Genomic DNA, 17,298 nt, shown 5'->3' on the forward strand with positions numbered 1-17,298 from the left:
AGCCTGTCCTTGGCTTTTTGCATTGTGTTAGCATTTAGCAAGCACAAGGCAAAGTTGTGTGGTTTTAAATACACAAAGAGCAGTTCTCCATGTTTTATGTTTATGGGTTCACAATCTATCCAACTGTTGCTTGTTTTGAAGTGAGTTGACATCACTGCCACCATACACCACTGTATTATTACACGTGTGTGAGTATGTCGGAGGGAGTCGTAAGTGTCCCGTAAGTCAATGTCTGCAATGTGATGTCGGAGGGAGTCGTAAGTGTACCGTAAATCAATGTCTGCAATGTGACACGAGGTTCTTTCATCCGCCGGGCCCACTTTTCACTCCCCTGTCGGCGGATGTTTTTAAGAGAAACAGCTGTTGCTGTACAAATGAGATTAGTGGGTATCTAGCCCGCGGGGCCATTTGAACAGCACAGTTAGTCAAAAGCGGGGTGAGGAGTGAGAAAAAAGGGGCCTGAAAGGAAGCATGGATTTAAATCTACTGCAATTGCTTCAGAATCTAAGTATTCATCATGGCACACCATCATTCTGTTTAACAGTACCCCACACCCCCAACCCTTTGAATCTCATATTGATAAATCCAATTTTTTACCTTGTTGCTAGGCAACGACTCACCTCAGCCCCTGCAAAGTTGTCAGCCGTTGACATGAGGTAATATTTAATCCCGCAGAAGAGGAATTGAAATGGACTGCAGTTTAGCAACAGCGGTAATGTGCATGTTGTTTATGCTTTTGTAGTGGTAACCCCCCCACACAATCATACCTGCTGGGTTTGTGCGCAAGTGTGGAGAAAATCCCTCTCACGCTCTCACTCCTTTTGGGTCAAAGATGCTGTGCTTGATCTGGTCTGGGTCGCTTCAAAGCAAAATGGAGGGAACGCTGAGAGTCCAGGATTTGTTGAGATGTAGACGTGTCATAAATGGACTTGTGTGTAGGGCTGTCACTATTGAATATTTTTACAATTGATTATTCCATCAATTAATTGGCTAGAAAATTATTTTGCATTAGTTTATTGCAAAATCATTTCCTTAACGGTAACTCTTTATTAACAGACTGTTGTTGTTTACTTGGTAATACTTAATGATGAAACAAAACCAAATAACAATGAAGCAAAATCACACACGAGGGAGTGATGTACTCACCAACCTTCTTGAAACTGAGAGCTACTTCTTGCTTACTGATGAATGCGAAGGGCTACTAGTTTTGTGAATGCTGAAAGAAATTGCACAGAACACACTTTTGATATACACCACTAAGGCTGCTTCAGATTATTCATACTATGACGTATAGATTATTCATACTATGGCTGCAAGTAAGGACTATTTTCATAATTGATTAAACTGTCTATTGTTTTTTTTCCATAATATGATTAGGATTCAGTTACTGGTTTGGTTCATAACAAATAGGGGAAAATGTTGATCTTTCCAAAGTAAAGGCAGATGTTTGAACGTCTTATTTAATTTGATTATCGATTAGTTGTCAATTAATCGTTTTGTTGCACCTCTACTTGTGTGCTTGCTAATATTAATAATACACAAGTGACGAAAAGGAACATTAATTAAAAGACCAAATGCTTCTTTGAAGCAAGATGCGTACACACATAGCGAATCAGGACAAATTGTAGCATTTTACCTTTGTTGCAAATCAAAGTCAGCAAAGGGTCGATTGTAGGATGTGTCGGAAAGATTATCCTGAGTGATTATTCTGTGGTGTTGGTGTGTGTTAAGTGATTTCTTTCCTCCTCAACCTATTGGGAAAATGATCTGGCCAGACAAATGTTAAACCAGTTGTATATTTCAGATGGCAAAAAAACGTTATGCGTGTGGTCAACACGGAGTTGGGCAGAGCCACAGACTACACGATTATAATGTGAACCAGAACGATAACAAATTAAGGCCTTTTCACAATGCACTTGGCAAGGCGTCTGATGCCCTTGACTTTCCCATTCATTGTCAGCGCGTTTTGATGTGACGCCGAGCATCGTGTCAATGCAGAGGGCGTCTGATGCGCAGCGTCTCATCATCGGATAGAAAAATGTTCTATTCTGGAGCGTTGACCCAGTGACGTCAGAAAGCTCCTCCAATGGGAGCGGGGCTGGCGGAGTGATTTCTGAGCGCTATTTTGGCAGACTTGTACTTTAAACGGCAAGGGAGAAATGGAGGAAGGCATAATAATTGCGGTGTCTCACTATCCCGAACTTTGGGCGAGTAGAAAAATGATATACCGAGATGTCTCTGCGGGAGGATTTCTAACTCCCTTTAGAAGCTCCCTGCTCTTTCGGGAACTCGAAAGCTCACGAACGAGTTTGAAGTCTGAGTTGTTGCTGTGAAATTAGTATGGGATATTTTCATTCCTTTTTTTTGCTGCCGCATCACCTCCTCCTCCTCAAAATAAGCAAGTTAGAGCTTTCTTTTCCAACAATACATATTGCCGAGTTGCGGTCCACTCAACGGGGGCAGCCTCCCAACTTCCTTCGAGGCTGTTGCGTCACCACTTCCAAATATGGGATGATTGCACCCCCGTTGCCGTGGTTGTCGTCGTCCTTTCACACTGGGCAAGTCCAGTGTGAAAAGCCCTTTAGGAAGTTTGCGCTCTTGCCACACACAAATCAAGGACCGACTGGTTGCGTTGAGCGTAATAACATGTTTCTCAAGTCATTCACCACAATAAAAAAGCGTTTGCAACTGCAATCTTTTTACCTGCCTAGCTTTTTCCTATTCCTTTTTCCTTTGTATTTTCCAGTAGTCTGGATGCCCTGTGGCACAATGTTGCCTCTCACAGGTCAGTATTGGTACTGTGATGGACATCATCAACATTAGCAGTAAGCACACACGTGTCGATTTTTTTCCACATCATTTTCAATGATGTTAAAAATCATTTTTGTTCATTTGTTAAAACAAAAATGTTCATGGGTCAGTGTGACGCAATGCTATTTCTCCCCATTTAGTCAATCCTGACAAAACAACTGCACTTACTCGCTTCAGAAGGGTTTTTGTGAACATTGGAAAACCCTAGAAATAAAATGTAGCTATCAATCTATGTATTTATAACATCTTGTACTTGTTTTTGACAGAGGATCTTTAGGCCATAAATAACTACAATTACATTTGTAGAGATTATTGAGTCTGTGTGTTGTTTTATTCACATTTTAAAAATATTTTTTCCTAGAGGAGTGATTCTCTAAATTGAAGAAGAATCTCAAAGAATCACTGCCTCAGTAAAAGTTGAATACATTTGTTTTTATTCTTTAAGGTTTGTTTTTAAACATATGTACAATGTTATTTAATTTATATGCAATACATTTTAATTCAATTGTTTTTCCAAGTATTTTTTCAAGTTCCTATATTTAAGCACAGTCAGTTCTTTATCACTTTTTTTTTTAATGAAAAAAAAAAACCTTGGTCCAATATACTGTGTATATATATATATATAATTATCAATTAAGTTGCGCAGGTTATAGGTCTCCTTATTGATGGAAAAAAAAGTTTTGAAATGATTTATCTTGGTCTAATTTTTTAATACACAAAAACCTGGCATTTGAAGAGGGGTGTGTATCCACTTTATGTATGTGGAGGCCTACAAGCTGTTGCAGCTCCACAAATGGAGAGAGACAACCAGTCATACCTGATACACTCACCACCACTCTCTCTCTGAACTGAACCTCTTTGAACTGCTGCATCTGGTTCTGGTCAAAGGTAGCGTCAACAGTGGGCTTCCTTTGCTTCTTCCTTCAGTCAACAGCTACCTTTTTTTTCCTGGTAGGAAAAGGTTGGCGTCTATTTGAGGGAGGCGTTTCTCCTCCGTAATCATCACAGATACAAAAGCTGAAGACTAAATTAAGTATGAAAGAAAATTTAAGGATGAAGGCAAAATTGACTAATCAATCACCAATCACCCCCCGCCCCCAAAGAAAGTCAATCGTAAATTAGATTTTTTTTTTTTTTTGTCAAGATGCAAACAAGAAATGACAGTCCATTTAGTGTACAGGATACATTATATACACACTGGACACTTCGTTAGGTCAAATTCATGTCAAATTACGTCAAATTAATTTACCAAGACACTGTGTGTGTGTGTGTGTGTGTGTATATATATATATATATATATATATATATATATATATAGTGTGTATAGTTTGCTGTGGTGTGGAAGTGCACTAGGAGTTCCTAATTTTTTTGGTAGGGTCAATTAACTCACTGAGAGGATCAACATTTTAAGAAATATGATGTAGTGTAATTGTACACCCACTATCATAGTGTTAAAATACAGAAATTATCATCTTTGAAAAGGCAGATTTTTTTTCCAGACGTTTTGGATACGGTCTCAAGTGTAACTAATGAAGTGCTCAGTGACAGCGCAGTTATGATTACTGAAGTAGCCATTTGTGACATGTGATTTGGAAATTTATAGTGTATTTGTCATTATTGCACCAAATGTTATTTCAAGTAAAGTACATGTACGTAGAGTTAAGCTCAAAATGAGTCAAAGTTGGCCACATTTTGAGTTAATGATTTTTGTTGACTTTGAGTCATCTTGTGATTTGAAATGACACAACAAAGTGGAAAAAAGACTGTAAGACCATGTTTGTGTGTATTAACGATATTTTGTATTTCTAAAATTATCCATCTATCCATCCATTTTCTGAGCCGCTTCTCCTCACTAGGGTCGCGGGTGTGCTGGAGCCTATCCCAGCTGTCATCGGGCAGGAGGCGGGGTATACCCTGAACTGGTTGCCAGCCAATCGCAGGGCACATAGAAACAAACAACCATTCGCACTCACAGTCATGCCTACGGGCAATTAATGCATGTTTTTGGGATGTGGGAGGAAACCGGAGTGCCCGGAGAAAATTCTAAAATGATGACAATGAGAAAATTTGGCACCATTCTAAAAGGATGATGGTAACTTCTAGTATAATCTAGAGCAGAGATTCCTAACCACTGTAAGGCCACACATTAGTGTGTTCATCAATCTATGCTAGAGACATATAGTGACATGCAGAACAATAAAATGCTTTTACATTACAGACAGAGGTTAAATAATGAATCCTGGCATAAAATCACACTGAATAAATAATTTTGAGTAAGTTGAGATCATCAATATTTCAGTACGTATATAATGATTTGGAAATGTTTGTTTGGTAGGTTGTTCTGATATAAAATACGTGCCTTTGTTCAATGAGGGTTGGGAAACACTTGCACATTGACTCTCAACTCGTGGTATGTAGGCTCCCTCTCGTGGTAATCGAAAGAATCACTTCCAAAGTAGCGTTCAGTTGTATTTAACTTTCTAGTTCAGTACATTTGCAGTTAATATTTCAGAACAGGTTGTTTTAAAATGTATGTACATTTTTAATGAATCATTTAAGTACCATTTTTCATTTTCCTATTTTTCAACGCAGTGCAAATGTTCAAACTGTGCTTAATATTACAGTGGCTTACAATAATATATAAAATACTTTTTAGGAATAAAACATATGTCTGGTTTTATGGTGCTACTTAAGCTTGCAGCATTTCATGAGCTGGTATGGTGTAAAAAGATTTAGAGCATTCTAGTCAACTGCACATTCACAACATTGAAATACAAATTAAGAAAGGGTATAAATCATTTTGGAATTTGTTGTTACAATGTAAGTAAAAGGAAAATGGCATTTAACTTACAGTCTTTTGCCACATTCCTGTGTCATTTGCACCCAATACTCCCATTCAACAAATAAAAATGCTTTTTAACACAAGATAAGTGTGAATACATTTTGGGCACGCAGTGAACAAACAAAATACCTAGTTTGCTCTGTAAGGGATTTAATATTGTGATATGGCCAATAATGAAGATGTAATCCAGCCTGGTTGTGAGAGAGGAAAAGTAAAAAAAAAAAAAAAAAAAAAAAAGAGTACTTTCCAGATGTGCTCTCTAAAAAAGGAAACTATCATTTTAAGCAGACGCTGCTGGCACCCTGTCACGTCTTCCCTCGGCTTTAACGAGGCCTTGAGGAGACTAAAAATATGTTTGACAGGCAGACACAGGATGAATGGCGAGGATGTTGCAAGTGAGTGTTCGACACTAAACAGTACATTTTTGGGCTCCAGCTCTCAGGAAACTCTCCTATCGCAGCCTGGGGAGCTTTGCCAGTGCGAACCAGCTAAACTGATGTGTTTACTAGGCCGTCTTTTATCTGTGGAACGAAAGAAGCCAAGACCCTTATACTTTATGGGCTTATATTTCACTGTCAGACACCATGGAAGCGCCGCTACTACACTTATGTAGACTGAACTCCTGCTGCAGCCGTGCCAAAAAGGAACTATGACGTGTCATATCTAGCTCACTCAGATGCTTACGGTGATAAAAAGGCAATAAAAGTGGGAGAGAAAAAAAAAAGAAACATCCAGCTGAAAACATACACTGCAATTGCCTTAAACAGGAGATGGTTGTTGAATCCCCGGCAGTGTGGGTTTCGGAGCGGGTTGGAGGCGTTTGGTTTTTGTCATGGACAGGGGGTCCATAATGACATCATAACCGGATCCCTCTGGGATTTCTGTGCCGGGATAAGGACGCGTCAGTCATATTGAAATGGACAAATGCTTTGATATTCACTATGGATAGAGAAAGTCAACACACACTATCATAATAAAGAAATCTATACATCCTGTCATAATAAAATAATACATTTTTTAAAAAATCAAATAATAAATGACAACAAATGCTAACTAATAACTTGTGTCTCCCTCCAGTGGTATGTGAAAGAATCACTGAACTAAATGTTCAAACGGCATAAAAAACAGATAAATAAATAAATATACCAAATACTAAATAGTAACCTGGACAACTGAATTCAAAGAAACTGTTCTGTCCTGTTGTATGCGGGCTCACTTTAGTGGTATGCAAAAGAATCACAGGATTAAATGAATAAACAGCATAATGTCGCAATGGCCAGTGTTGTACGTGAACAAGTTCAATGAAGGAAAGTTCATCAACTAGTTCATATTTTGTACGAATGTCAACTGAACTCATTTCATTTCTACCTGATGAACGTAATTGAGAATGCGCTCATTCTGGCGTCAAAAACGGATTTCAAACGAAAGTTCATTTTCATTCTAGAGTGCAAGGTTTTATTAGGGATTTCCACGACAAAACCCGTCTGAACACACTATAGACGAGCCTTCATATGTCGGTGGATACATGCTGTATTTGGCAACCGATTCAGTGCAGCCATGGCCGCCATTCATGGCATGCACGTCGCAGCTGCGAGGTGCGTTCCGGGGCACTGCGTAAATGGGAGGGAATGTTTTTTTCGGTGGTTCTTTTGAAATACAGTACATAATTTTAAAACTTCATGACTAGGAAAATTATTATTTGTGTCAGAATGCTTTAGTTAAAATTCTGTATGATCACACTGTCATAATAGGGAATTTATTTTGTTTTGTAATATAAGAATAGATCAAATATTTTGTGACTATAGTCAGGCCGAGCTGCGAGGGATGCAGTTAGCGATGTCCCTTCACCATCGTTCCTGTCATACTGTGTTGCTTTTTTGTTTGCACATTAAGGACAAAAGTCCGGTTTTTATTTGAATTCCTCATTAAAAAAAAAAAAAGACCACTCAAGCAACATGTTTTTGCTCATGTTTTTGAGATTTCCGGTAGGGTGTAAGCTGCAACTGGCTACTAGTGTGGACTGAATGGGTGGCAACAATGGGAAAATGAAACGCCAGTATTTTAAGGGGAATAGCCTGTCAGCAACATACTGAGAGAAAACAAAAAATATCTATGAATTAGTTCATTTTTGGAATGGTGAACAGTTAAACATTTTGAATTATGAATTGAACTAGTTCATTTTTGGAATGGTGAACTGAACTAGGGCTAGGAAGGCTAACTGAAAAGCCTGTTGTTGTTTTCTGGCTCACCGTGAATGCCGATCATGTGCTCCAGGATCAGGACCCTCTCGGCCAGAATCTTCAAAGCCTCCCTGAGTTGTGGCACCGCGTCCGGCTTGAATCCAAAATGTCACAATTAACAGGGGACCGTGTTTCAAACGTGTCTTTTCTCGTATTATACATCTAGTCTTGCAATTTCTTTTTTTTTTCATGTAACAGTAAAATAAATTAATAATTCCAGTAAAATTAAATTCTTTTGCAATGTTACATCATCATTCTGGTAAAATTTTGACCTTTGTCATCTAACATTACATTCGAATACAAGTCTAATCATTTTCTCGTATTACATTACAAATGCATACTTACAATATTAGGACTTATTCTGGTAAACTTCTAACCTTGCTTGTAATGCAATCATAAATTGTAGTAAAGCTACAAGTTTAAGTCTTAACGCTGGAAAAATGAAGTTTTTTTTGCTTATAGTTTATTATAATAAGTAATAAATACATATAAAATAATAATAATAATAATTAATATATAATTATACTCTAGTACAACTATGAGTCTTTTCTCATAATATATTACAAATTCAGTCTTGCAATAATATGACATCATTCTGGTAAAATTATGACTTTTTACTTGCAATGTTTACATCATTTTGTCATTTTTTGTTTTGAATCTTTCCCATTATATTACAAATGCGTTCTTGGAATATTGTGACAATTTATTCTGGTAAAAACAATAAAATAATTTATTCTAAAACAAAACTACCATTTATTCTTGTAAAAGTCATGTTTTTAATGTATTGCATTTTTTGTCATATAAAATTACACGCAATATTACAATATTCTGAATTTATTCTGGTAAAATCTATATTTTGTTACTGGTACAATTACTATTTCATTCTCGCAAAAGGTAATTTTTTTTCATGTACTATTGCAATTTTTGTCTCGTAAAATTACAATTGTATTATTAAAATATTTGTATTTCAATACCGTAATATATTACAAATTCATTAACTCAATATTATGACTATTCTAGTAAACCTTTTTTTGTCGTCCTCTGTTTTGAATGTTTCCCTATAATATTACAAATGTGTTCTTGCAATAATTCAACTTTGTTCTGGTTAAATTACTATTTTAGTCTGGTAAAATAACTTTTATTCTAGTAAAACAAAATATAAAAACCTAGTAACAGAAAATGGATGGATGGATGGAATTACATTATTTTCTGGTAAAATAACATGCATTTCAATATTATGACTTTATTTGAGTAAAATTGCTCTTTTATTTTAGCAAAATCTCTTATTTTTGTTGAATTATTTTCCCCATGTAACACGTGACTTTGTTTTGCAATATATGACCATATTCTAGTCTTTTCTCATAATTATCTCATATTCTGAATGTGTTCTTGAAATAATATGACTTTTTTTGAAAGAAAAGAAATCTTGAATTATGTAATATTATTTTCTGTAAAATTATGAGCGTTTACTATTTTGGTAAAAGTATAAATACATCTACATAATAAAACTTTGAGGCTTTTACAGGTAGAGGAGGAGAAGCTTCTTACATCATTGAAGCTTTCCCCTGGCTCTCCTTTGGGCCCCGGTCGTCCCTGTGAAAGAACAAGGAAATTCTCTTGTCATCTCTTTATTGTTTCTGCTTTATACAAAACAACAAGTGTATACTCACAGGTAGGCCCTCCTCGCCTCTTTCACCTGGAAGCCCCTGATTGAGGAATATAAAAAAACAAAGATATTTTAGCACCCTTGTTCTCATTTGCTCATCCTGGTCTTCAGCAGACCTCCTGTCTTAAATCATTACACTGGGATCAGCTTTAAAGGCAGAGAGGCCCACTAGAGAGGGGAGCATAGGGGGCTCGGACACAGAGAGTGGGGAGGATTAGTCACGGACTGCAGAAAGTCTTTGAAGAACAGCTGCTTCAACTTTCAGATCACATGACAGCGCAGGACATGTACAAAGAAATATTACCCAATCAATTTGTTCAGCCACACAAGTCATCCTCAAACAAACAGTTAGTAATAATGAATCAGTCTCACCCTTTCCCCTGGATCACCTCTCGGTCCATTATTCCCAGGATGGCCCGGGTCGCCGCCCTGGCCCTTGTGTAAGACAGAAGGACACATATTAATGAGGATTTCCTGATTTATTGATTAATATTCAGTTACAGGTACTCACATCCTGTCCTGGTATGCCTGGGATACCAGTGGGGCCCCTCGGTCCCAAAGGACCTGTAAACAGTAATTGTCCACAATTATTGATACGCATATTTTGGGGTACAGTCATTATACAAAAGTAATACTAAGGTTGTGGCTGGCAAGTCTGTGGCTCCTGGATGACGTTGGTACCTTGAGAGCCAGGTGGGCCGGCTGGACCGGGGGGGCCAATTAGACGGATGTACTCCCCCTCTGGACAGAAAATTAAAAATTGAAAAATCTAAAACACAATAAGCACAAACGTGATAAAAAACAGAACCAGAAAGAACTTGAAAGTATATACACAGTATATTGGACCAAGGTTTTTTTTTTTCATTAAAAAAAAAAGTGATAAAGAACTGACTGTGCTTAAATATAGGAACTTGAAAAAATACTTGGAAAAACAATTGAATTAAAATGTTCAATTCCTAGTCCTTGAGATTTTTCGTAGCTTGTAGGCAAAAAGTTTAGATATGAGCGCTGTATGGTGGCCGTGAACTCAACTCAAATCAAATGCTCCCCGGGCGCTTCAGCTGCCCCCTGCTCCAGTGTGTTCCACTAACATGTGTATGTGTTCACTGTGATGGGTTAAATGTAGAGAACAAATTTCGTGTGCATGCATGCATGTTCATGACAATAAAAGGTGATTCTTCTTCTTCATTCTTCTTGACTTCAAGCAGCAGTTTGGCAGATAGTGAACAATCCTTCAAAAAAGAGGCTTCAAGCTGTTTGTCTCTCCCAGTTGAAGGTTACTGTCAAACTAAACATTGAACAAAGAGAATTGCATGTAGTGTATTTAAAACAACCACGTAACTTGAAGTCCTAAAGTCCGCCTCTTAATGCTAACATAAAATGGAAAAAGCCATAGATGGGGTAATTAATAGCATTGCTCTCGCAGTCCTATAACCCTTTACGCAATGGATATTTGAACACAAATGATGAAGCAACACATGCAGACAGATATAACAATACTCACACACATCCATCCATCCATTTATCCTCACAAGGGTCGCAGGAGTGCTGGAGCCTATCACTGCTGTCATCGGGCAAGAGGCGGGATACACCCTGAACTGGTTGCCAGCCAATCACAGGGCACATATAAACAAACCACCATTCGCACTCACATTCACACCTACAGGCAATTTAGAGTCTTCAATTAACCTACCATGCATGTTTTTGGGATGTGGGGAGGAAACCGGAGTGCCCGGGGAAAATCCACGCAGGCAGGGGGAGAACATGCAAACTCCACACAGGCGGGGATGGGGATTGAACCCCGGTCCTCATAACTGTGAAGCAGATGCTCTAACCAGTCCATCACCGTGCCGCCTACTCAAACACACATAATTCTTTATTCTCTTCAAAGAACCACTATTATTACTGCGGCTTAATAAGGAGCTGAGTCCGTCTCCGTATGTCTGTAGTATACTGCCCCAGGTGGCAAAGGTACACACACCAAAAGGGTTAGTATAATGTCCATAGAATTAAAAAATGTGGCAAAAGTTGTTTGATTTTTTTACATTGTGTTTAATTTTGCCGACCGGTTCAGGGTGTACCCCGCCTCCCGCCCGAAGATAGCTGGGATAGGCTCCAGCAGCCCGTGACCCTAGTGAGGATAAGCGGTGAAGAAAATGGATGGATGGATGGATTTAATTTTGTCATTAATTTACAGTTGTTGTTGTTTTTTTTTTTAAAGCTTGATATTATAGTTATTACAAAGGTCAATTCCAATGTCATTCACATATGCTAATATTTGAGGAAATGTGCATCTCAACAAACTTGGTGAGTTGTTAACACAAAGCATTTCTCCACATAGCCACGTTGAGTAACGAGTGGAACAGAACAAAAACACAACTGTGAAGAAATGGCAGCAAACAGTAGTCATGTGAGTCTTAAAGAGTTCTTTTACCATCTTACTACCACATAGTATATGCAGAAAACATTTGTCAGTACAACATATAATGAGGTATTTTAACATGTCTATGTGTGTTGTTTTGTACTTTAAAGACTTACATAGCAAGTCTAGTAGTACACACAATCCAGGTGCATCACATTATATCCCAGGGGAGCTCAGTAATTCCAGCCTTGGGTCACTATTACAATTATGTTGTGCAATCAACTGCACATATGAGTGACAAATGGAGAACATTTCATAGCAGGCCAATATTTTCTTTCCCACCCCACCCAAGCGTAGGCTGTTTTATTAACTTTTATTTTTTACATGACTAATTATTTAAAACAAATGTGACGGCAGGAAAAGAAAACAGGATTTAAAAATATGCCAGCCAAAGTTTTGTCAAATGCTTATTATTATTATTACATATTATAGTCGTTTGTGGGTTGTGTGTTTATGGGTTTTTCCTAAGAGATCCTGAGGCTTTGTTTTTTGGAAATACACGGGTTGGATCAAAAGCTCTCAGTGGGTTGTGTATGGCTCACGGGCCATGGGTTCTCCACACAAGTCTAGGAAGCCAAAACATTAATTAAGATAGAGGATTTAAGATAATAAGTGTCACCATTGAGGTTATATTCATCCCACTGTGACAGTGACTGACAGCACCAGCGGGATGGTCCAAGCCAACACACATTAAACGGCCTATTAGACACTCGTACATGGTGTGTTTTTACAAAAACATGCGAGAGTTGGAAGCAACGCCTTCTTCTCAGCATGTAAGTCTTTAAAAAAGCTTTAAAACACAAAAACACAGCCACACTCCCACTTCCTCTCCACTTGAGCATATGCTCAGTTTGCCCCATGTCGAGGCAGCGCTGTTACATGATGGCCAGAATCCACAGAGAAAAAAAGAAGAAACAGATTTTCCTCTGGAACGCATTTTCTTATGTTCTACTCCGCTCCAACCTGGAGGCCTCGCCAAGAAACTTAACATGAGTGGCGTACCGTCTCTCCCTCCACTGGCTGCGGGCCACGGCCTGTTCCCCAAAAGGCACACTGTTGTGCTGACAGCTAACAAATTAGAGCCGATTTATAGCCGCTTGATTCCCCCCGAAGCGAACATGGTCCCGCAGACCCAAATCTGCACTGTTCCAGAGCCGCAGACAGTTGTGGGTTCAGAGAAGCAGACGCAGCTTAATCAGAGCAAGTACACCACATCAGCATGAAACATGGATGTCTGCTGCCTTCTACTGGTGAAAGTCACAATCCAAATGATAATGATTAGCCCTTTCTAGACAGTGTCATAATGTTTGTAAACAAAAGGCGCCAGGATATCTCTGGGCAGACCTCCTGATCCTGCTACTGATTGACCTCCACTGGCTTTAACTGAAATGATGTGTTTGACGCTGCGCCGACAGTATTTTTTGGTTTCCTTAAACAATAAAATTCTAATTAAAACAACAGAACCTGTGGATATGGAGGATACATCGATGTGGTAAATATATTTTTGTTGTACAGAGAAAATGTAGTAGCCACTTCTAAAAGGGACAGACTAGAAATCAAACCTCCATCATCAGGTTTGTGGAAGAACAAAATATTCTCACATGTATAAAATGTTTAGTTGAGTTGTCTGTCAGTAATTTAGCAAAACAATGGCTAACCTCCTAGCTAAAGTGGGCTCTACAACACTATCCATTTCACCATTAAAAGCGCATATCTGTGCTATTAATCCAAGCAATAGAAAATTCAATTAGGCAGTCCCACAATGATCATGTTATCTATGTCTGAATTCCAAGTCTATTTTCGAATCGACTTGACTATTAAAATGTAAATTACGGATAGTGGTCCATCTCGATTCAAGGCAGTTTACCTCTTCTTTTCAATGGTCACTTCACACATTCAAAGTGATGCAGTGAAGAAGAAGGCTAAACTCGACACTCTGACGATTTACCCCATTTTCTCAAAGGCTATGCATTGGTCAAATGACATGGAAGAGTTTGTTTACTAGTGGTACCACCCGGAAGTCAGTGTGACATCATTGGGAAAGGTCTATTTCATCCAGCTATCCATTTTCTATAGCGTTGGTCCTCATTAGGGTCACGGGTGAGTTGAAGCCTATGCCAGCTGACTCATGGGCAAGAGTCAGCTGTAGAAAAACAAGCATTCATTCTCACATTCACATAAATGGACAATTTAGTCTTCAATTAACCAAACAATGTTTTTGGATTGCAGAAGGAATGATTTTCTGACCGAGAGGCTGACAGGCTAACCGCTATTCCACTCAGCTTCCCTCTTTTTTGAAAAAGTGTTTATTCGTGAAAGTAGTTTAACTGTATAGGAGTAATATAAAACCAGAAGTCAAACCCTAATCCTCTGACTATTTCACCATGATGGCCAATTAATGAAAAGGTAAAATACTGTAAGTCTGTGAAGTGCATTGTAAAAAAAAAAAAAAAAAAACACATACAATGTGCATATTATTACAAATTACTGTAATAGTGTGTTAGTGTAAATAGTGTGACTTTTTTTTTTTTTTTTTTACCAGGTAAGTGAATCTTACTGATTTCACAAAGGGTGAGTACACCAATTCTTGTTTTGAACTTTTTACCATCACAAATACAAAATTCAAACACAAGGAACATGGAGCAGATGCTCATACTAAACAAACGGTGTGGTCAACAGCCAAATTGTTTTGTTTTTGAGAGGCTGGAACAGATTAATGGACTTTCAATTTATTTCAATATTGAAAATTGATTTATGAGCTTGGTCACAGAACAAGGTAAGCTCGTATGTCAAGGTACCACTGTAGTTCCTATGGAAAAATTGCAAAAAAAAAAAAAAAAATGTACATCATAGGATTATGTTGGACCTTAGAGGTGTCACCATATTTATTTGTGTCCATCGGCTCTCCTGTGTTAACCATGTGATTTGAAACTGGGCCTTCAGCCCTACTGTTGGTGGTGGTCCTCATCAGGCCATGTAAAGTGTGGCATGACTACGTCAGCTAAGCACACAGGAGCAATTAAACTCAGTGAGAGCCAGCGCTTCTCTATTAAAGACTCGCTTCGCTAAATGCATAAGACACATTGCTTGTTTAAATACTTAAAAAGACCGCTGCTCTGTGCTTTAGTCGTTTCCACCTGTAAACTCTTTTCCATTCATACGCTTCTATTTTTTTCTGCCTGAGAGTAGGAATGGAACAACAACAGGAACAGTCTGAGCATGGTAAGTGCAATGTGCTCACCTTGATCCTCCACTTGAAACACATCCCCCCTCACATGTATGACCGAGGCCCTGGAAGGAGGAGCTGGAGGACCAGGTGGACCGGGCGGGCCGGGTTGACCTCCTTCACCAGGTAGACCTCTGTCCCCTTTTGGGCCTGAACACCAACACTTAATAAGTTGGACAGATGATTCTCACTCCCCAAAAACACATAATATATGGACGACATCTTACCAATGACTCCGGGAAGGCCTGTTCTCCCTGGTGGACCTCGAGGTCCAGTTGTGCCTGGTGGTCCGATGGGCCCTTGTATTACCCCACAACCACATTTATCTGTTTAACAGATACAGTACATCTATTTATGTCAGGTGGGTATTTATTTTTTATTTTTCTACCCATCACACTAAATGTATGAAAAAATATGAGGCAACGCTTGAACATGAGACTTCATCTCAGAGAGCAGTCTCTTTTCTTTGGCTTTTACAGGGTATTTTTGGGGGGTAACAGTTAGTGATGCCCCAATCCAACGTTTTCACTTCTGATCCGATAACGATACAGCAACCTTGAGTTTTGCCCGATACCGATATCGGTCTGATCCGATATCAGCAATAATGATACATACTTTACTGATTTTGTAGTATGGAACTTTAGAAAAGGCTTGATGAAGTGACATTACTCAAACAGATAACAATAATCAGCAACAGTAGGTATGAGAAAAACTGACCCATTTATTATTAACCAATGGTTTACATCAAGTAACTTTAAAATTAAGAATGCACTACAATTGAATAAACTAAATTCAAATTATTTTAGGAAATCCTTAAAAAAATAAAAAAATAATAAAAAAATAACTTAAAACCAAAAACAAAAATATATTTAAATTGAATAGATTATAAAATAAATTAGAAACCCATGAAAAATAATCTAAATAAATAATCAATGCAAATTATACTTTAAAAGTGCAAAATAAAGTTAAATTCAGTTACTTTTTTTACTGTCAGTATATGGTGGGAACAACATTTGCTTTCTCCACATATGCGGCAATACACTTTTGAACGTCTTGATGCAACTTGGGTTTAGTTTTATTGGCAGTAACAAAGAAAGTAGAAGTCACGATCGAATATTGTCATTATAACTAGTTTTTCACAGAGTTTGAAAAATATATGCCCGAGAGTATTGTTATATTGCCTATTTGTGTGTGTTTATACAATGTTTGTGGACCAATTCATTATTTTGAGAGCTGATGCTAATTTCCATTACCTTTTTCATTCATTCTGTTAGCTTTGAACTAGCGATTTTTGTGAACAAAAACGAAGAAAGAAACAAAGGCTGTAATATATTTGAATACTCAATAGATGTAATTATTTTGTTATGTGAGTTTAGTTTTAGAGTGAACATAAACTGGAGTGTCAATAAACGACTTTAAACAAACAACATTCCCTCTTACTCCTTGCTACTATGGGTACGCTTGGAATTCACTCCAAGCGCGCTCGCTACACTCCAGAACGCTGGGAAACTCAGAGCGTTGTTGGAGTGTGCTGGAAAGTCAGAGTGTTGTTGGAGTGTGCTGTTCGGTGACCCAGAGCGCCAAACTCTGGGAGTTCTGGAGCGCACTCCCACCGCTATGACTTAGGAGACAGAGCGGCTGGAGCGTCAGGCTGGACGAGATGTTTACAGGCAGAACTGACAATATTCAATATGGCGGACGCACTGACATATCCCTGCCAATGGCCAACGCGCTCCTTCGTATTTTCAAAGCTCCTCTAAACACTGCACTTTCAGAGCGCAGTGAGAGCGTCAGATAGAACTTCCGAACGTACCCAAACTTAGCACCCTAGCAACCTGTTGTGATCCCAATGAGCCATCAAACCGCATGACTCAGATGGTCCATATGTCTGTTGTCAGAAGAGTAACGCCACAACCCCTTCCACCTTTCTTACACGCTTTTCTGATGTAGATTTTTCAATTAAAAAAAATTGTCCATACCCAAAATCTCAATTAATCGATTACAATTGCCCAGCCCTACTAGTTGCTCTTTTGAAAACTAGTCACTAGAGGGTTCGTAAAAGTTCCAACACTGACTGCTTTTGTAAAGTGG

At 38.4% G+C, this 17,298-nt stretch overlaps 1 protein-coding gene across 1 annotated transcript in view; it reads right to left on the bottom strand.

Moving 5' to 3' along the window:
- Positions 1-3,411: 3,411 nt before the first annotated feature.
- LOC133482327 (collagen alpha-1(XXVI) chain) overlaps positions 3,412-17,298 on the bottom strand; it is a 35,322-nt gene continuing 21,435 nt past the window's right edge. Inside the window, exons 6-14 of the mRNA XM_061782358.1 lie at positions 15,435-15,533; positions 15,223-15,357; positions 10,241-10,300; positions 10,071-10,123; positions 9,932-9,994; positions 9,564-9,599; positions 9,442-9,486; positions 7,903-7,987; positions 3,412-6,534 (exon numbers count right to left, since the gene is read on the bottom strand). Coding sequence (XP_061638342.1) covers positions 6,413-6,534; positions 7,903-7,987; positions 9,442-9,486; positions 9,564-9,599; positions 9,932-9,994; positions 10,071-10,123; positions 10,241-10,300; positions 15,223-15,357; positions 15,435-15,533 — 698 coding nt within the window. The 3' untranslated portion in view covers positions 3,412-6,412. The remainder of the gene's footprint in view (positions 6,535-7,902; positions 7,988-9,441; positions 9,487-9,563; positions 9,600-9,931; positions 9,995-10,070; positions 10,124-10,240; positions 10,301-15,222; positions 15,358-15,434; positions 15,534-17,298) is intronic.

The sequence above is a fragment of the Phyllopteryx taeniolatus genome, chromosome 8 (assembly GCF_024500385.1).
Source record: "Phyllopteryx taeniolatus isolate TA_2022b chromosome 8, UOR_Ptae_1.2, whole genome shotgun sequence".
Classification (NCBI taxonomy): Eukaryota; Metazoa; Chordata; class Actinopteri; order Syngnathiformes; family Syngnathidae; genus Phyllopteryx; species Phyllopteryx taeniolatus.